General features: G+C 39.0%; 1 protein-coding gene across 1 annotated transcript in view; it reads right to left on the reverse strand.

Annotated features, from left to right (window-relative positions):
• Positions 1-1,210: 1,210 nt before the first annotated feature.
• LOC116700914 (T-box transcription factor TBX2b) overlaps positions 1,211-4,656 on the reverse strand; it is a 6,303-nt gene continuing 2,857 nt past the window's right edge. Inside the window, exons 6-7 of the mRNA XM_032534363.1 lie at positions 3,806-4,326; positions 1,211-2,057 (exon numbers count right to left, since the gene is read on the reverse strand). Of these exons, the coding sequence (XP_032390254.1) occupies positions 1,659-2,057; positions 3,806-4,326 (920 nt within the window). The 3' untranslated portion in view covers positions 1,211-1,658. The remainder of the gene's footprint in view (positions 2,058-3,805; positions 4,327-4,656) is intronic.

The raw sequence follows: 4,656 nt of genomic DNA on the forward strand, positions 1-4,656 counted from the left end.
AACATAGAGAATAAAAGACAGGCCAACGCCTGATCTTGCCAAAACAGTATTTGGGAAGTCCAAATGAAATAAAAAAGTGTAATTTAGTCAAATTAACCAATTATGCCTAACAACCAGACAGGTACGGACACGCACCGGATGCACAGGCTTCATTGAATCCAGCTCTTGAATTCAGTCCAAGTCTTGATACATCTCTTCTACATGCATGTGTCCATGTGTAGACATTCATCTTTGCTGGGATACAAAATAAAATAATGACAAATTATTGCTGATAAGATTCTGTATTTTTCAGCTGTGTCTAGCGTTATCAAGGATTTCCCTTTTGTTTAGCTCTAAGCTTTAAATAATTGCAGTAAATTAGAATGCCGGAGTCCAAGAGCGGTGATGAACAAGCATTGCAGGGGTGTTTAGACATTTTTTAGAGTTCAGTGTAGAGAAGTTTTACATGAAGCAAAAACTAAAAGTAATACATAACGTAAGCGTTCCAAAAAAAAAAGACAAAGGCAAAGCATTGAGAGCCTGGAGCTTGAATTACCTCTGTTTGTAGACAGTCCATTACAGCGCAATATGCTTGATCGGGTTAGCAAGCGTGGATGAATCAATCATAAATGATCATAAATTACCCGATTCAGATGTATCTTGTGGTGAGACAGCAGAAGAAATGGGATATCTGACCTCTTCCTGACAATAGACATCTGGATATGTATTGTTCAATGTGACAACAATACTACATCCATGTATTATAAACATATTAAGAATGGCAAGAAATGTGAACATCTTTATTTAAATTGTGAAAAAAAACAAGCAAAAAAAAAAACAATTCACCTGAATAATTTGGCAGACAACCTGCCAGATTTAGGAAGACATTTTTCTTAAGTGCTGGTAAAAGTAAAAAGAATCCTGAGTTTTCCATCCCAGTCTACAGTGCTGCTTTGGTAGAATGTGAACAGGTGGTTTACAACTTCCTCGTATATCAATGGAGGGTTTAACAGTGATCAGTTTCAAAAAGCTTTGATTAGCCATGTTTTAGACAGAATGTAAAATGAGCAAAATATATACACCATCATACAGAATAAAGCAATAGAAATGATTTATTCATATTGTAAGCATGTTATTGTCATTCTATGTAGCATCCCACTTTGGGTATTGAGTTTTGCATAGCTCGTTTTCCCTAAATGAATTCCAAAAACCATCTTTTTAATAGTTTTTGGAACTTCCAGTAAATGTCACAACAGTAATTTGGTCTTTTTGCAAATCAAAAGACACCATGATGTCTATGTTAAAACTGGGCTATATTTGACTTAAAAAAGTAATTTAAGACGTCTACGTTGCGTATAACTGTTGTGTGGGATTATAAGACTGTGATTACATTATAACGAAAACATTAAAATTAGTATATTTAAACCTGTAGTGAGAAACCTGCCTCACACTGGTATATAGTAGGCCTAAATATAATGAGTTAACATAAAGCAGTGTCTTTTGTCCTGCAAATCATCAAATCAATGTTTATGAGGCAGGTTTACTGATGATATAATGACAAAAGCAGCAACACATGCCGTTTCTGACAAAATATTTATTTTAGGTGATTATGTGGAACTACGGAAACTTGTCTGTTACCCAGCATCCACCACTTGAAGGATCACAAACAAACATAGAGTCTATTGTGGAGGAAGTCGTTCATCAAGTCCTGGAACTGGATTATGTGTGTTTTGCAGTTCATTAACTGAACACTTAATGAGTTTTGGTGAAGTAGTCTTCTGCTTGGCTTTGGTTTTGTGACTTTGATTGTAAGACACTGGACTTGACTGTCTGCTCCCTGATTTGGAAACCTTAGATTGGGAGCTTGGACCGCTAGGCGGTCTGGTTGCGAACAGGTTTTGGCTTGCGTTGACAGAGTTGGGGATCTGATAAGGGCTGAAACACAACCAAGGCCGAGAGCTGCGGAAACAGTGGTTTGTGGCCAGCGTGGAGGTTGCCGAACAGGTGGGGAGAGCTGGTGCTGCCATGTAGCCGTACGGATAGGAGAAAGGTCCGCCGAAGGGTGACAGTGAGATTCCCTGTACGAAAGAACACAATTGTTAATTTTACTAACACCGTACATTTTCTGTGTTCCTACATTTTCCAAGACCGTCCTCACCCAGAAAACGACCGTATGGCTCGATTATAACTGCCCCCTTGTGGGTCAAGTTCAAAAAGGCAAGCTTTAATAAGCTGCGGGTCGCTTATAATGATTGCTTGCACATTCTACTCAGGAAACATAGGTAGTGTAGTGCAATCAGAATCGGAATGAGAAATACTTTATTGATCCCCGAAGGGAAACTCTGTAAGCAGGAGTTATTCCATTCTCTGCTTTACTGAGGAATCTGAATGTATGTATATATAAATGTATTGGTTGCCTGAATTCTTCTTGTAACTCTGTCATTTCACATCTGACTGACCCGAGGTTCAGTGCTTTGTGATACCAGTCACTCTTATGGGATTACTGGTATAGCTGTCTTGTTTAATTGGTGTTTGTTTTATGTGCCTGTATCTTTTTGTTGTTGTTGTTGTTTTTATGGACCGTGAGTCTATTAGTAAAGGCTATCTATCTATAACAATCCACAATTACGTTTTGAGAGCAAACTTGGAAGTGAGGTGACAAAGTAAAAGAGCACCAAAGGCTGCATAAGGACACCAGTTGGGGGGAGGGTGGTTCAAACAAGAGTCCATGTCCCATGTGAAACCAAAAGTCAACAGTCATTCTGTCGGTTTTACCTATGAGTTTTATAGACCTTAGTTTGTGATGCAATGATGCGCGTAACATCATGTTACATCCTCATTTAACCCTTGTATAGTATTCGGGTCAAATTGACCCATTTCAATATTCATTTTTTGTTCCTGAAAATCAATGGCCTTACCTTATTTTCTGTGATAAAAATGTATTCCTGACTCAATTCAGAAAATGATTCTGGATTTTGACCACTTATGTTTTTTTCCAAGATAAGAATGATCACATAGTGGATTTTTAACATTAATTAGAACCTTATGACAAAAAACAAATCAGACTTCCCTTTTTAATTCTATTCTAGTAGAGACTGATTGCATTCCCTAAACATATGCAGTATGTCATCTCAATTGTTTGAAATTGAGATAAAGACAATGTTTGTTAATAGATTATGAAGTAAAATTTTCTTTCGGAATTGTTTTAAAAACCCCGTATAGTCACTGGTCAATTTGACCCGAGGGAAACGAGAGGGTCCCGAAAGTGGAGACAATATAAGAGTTAAGTAGTTTTACAGGACTCATTTTAAGCCAATCCATGATGTTTTGCTAACCCTCAGTATTTTTCTTGCCTAAATAAAACTAGTTCAGTTTCCCGTTTATCTAGTTTTAAAAAATGTGCCTGTTAGAACTTTAACATGAGTACGGCCACATGATTAAGCCGCCCCCATGCCGCAGTAAATACAACGGTCCCATGTGTCGTTTTGGTAGTCTTTGAAAATCAACCCATAACCCAAACTGCTTGTGACGCCTAAGCCATTTCTGTTTGTGTCCCATCATCACAGATTGCACATCCGAGAGTTGTGAGAGTGGTTGATAGAGAAACTTCAGGAAAGACAAGCAGAATTTTGCGCAGCAAATTTAGATTTACCTAGAAAAAATGTCTCATTATTTGCAGATTTTCTGTCAGTTGATATCACATTTCACCAGAAGTTCAGTCCAGCTCTTCATCTGAGCTTTTCCTGCCTGAACTTCAAATCAGCCTGCCATTACACTCCTTAGAATAAGTGTAATATTAGAGTAGCATGCTCGTGCTGAAGCGTACCTGAGATGCCAGCATGTGGTGAAACATGAAGGGAGATGGAGAGGTGATGCTTTGAGAAGACAGGCCTCCGTTTTCTACTCCAGGCAAAGAAGACAACAGATGTCCCGTACCCTCCGGCTTAACTGACAACTGTCCCGGGTGAAACAGCAAAGGTGCCCCAAGCTTAAGAAACTGTTGGCTGTGCACACTCGAGAAATCCAAAGTCTGAAGGTGACCGGCACTGAGGGACGATGAGCTCTGTGTTTGCAACATCATAGGCAGGACCCCATCATTGGTTTCGCTCGTGGGCCTTTTTGAAGAATCACACTCTGTAGAGCACATATCATCTGATGATCTAAAGATTGTTCTCTCTTTTGTCGTATCCTGATTGTCGTCGCTCTTACTGTGAGCAGCCTCGTTCCACAGCATCTCCTCGCTCCTCTGACTCAAAGTAGACACGTGTTCAGTCCTGGAACAGCTGGCTTCAACAATGTCCTTATCTTGTAGGTCAACATCTGAATCACTTCCAATATTGTTCTCATCTGTGGGGGGAAAAAAACATTATATTTTTTAAATGTATTTGTAGTTAAGAGTAAAATGAACATAGTTCTGAAGGAAGGCAATCCAAAATATCAGAAAAAATAATCACAACAGTCTTCGTCAGGGCTTTTGACAAGCATAGTCGTACCCTGTCAGCATATTATCCAAACATGGTGGACAGAGATAACTTAGTGTGAAAATCTATGGCCGTGAATGAGACAGTGTTCGCGTGAAACCCAAGGCGCCAGAACAGTTGGTTCATTAAGACAAACTATTTTTGTTTTGCCAAATTGAGTCACACAGTAAATTGGGGTTGAGATCTACATCTGAAC

Source organism: Etheostoma spectabile, chromosome 13 (genome assembly GCF_008692095.1).
Source record: "Etheostoma spectabile isolate EspeVRDwgs_2016 chromosome 13, UIUC_Espe_1.0, whole genome shotgun sequence".
Taxonomy (NCBI): domain Eukaryota; kingdom Metazoa; phylum Chordata; class Actinopteri; order Perciformes; family Percidae; genus Etheostoma; species Etheostoma spectabile.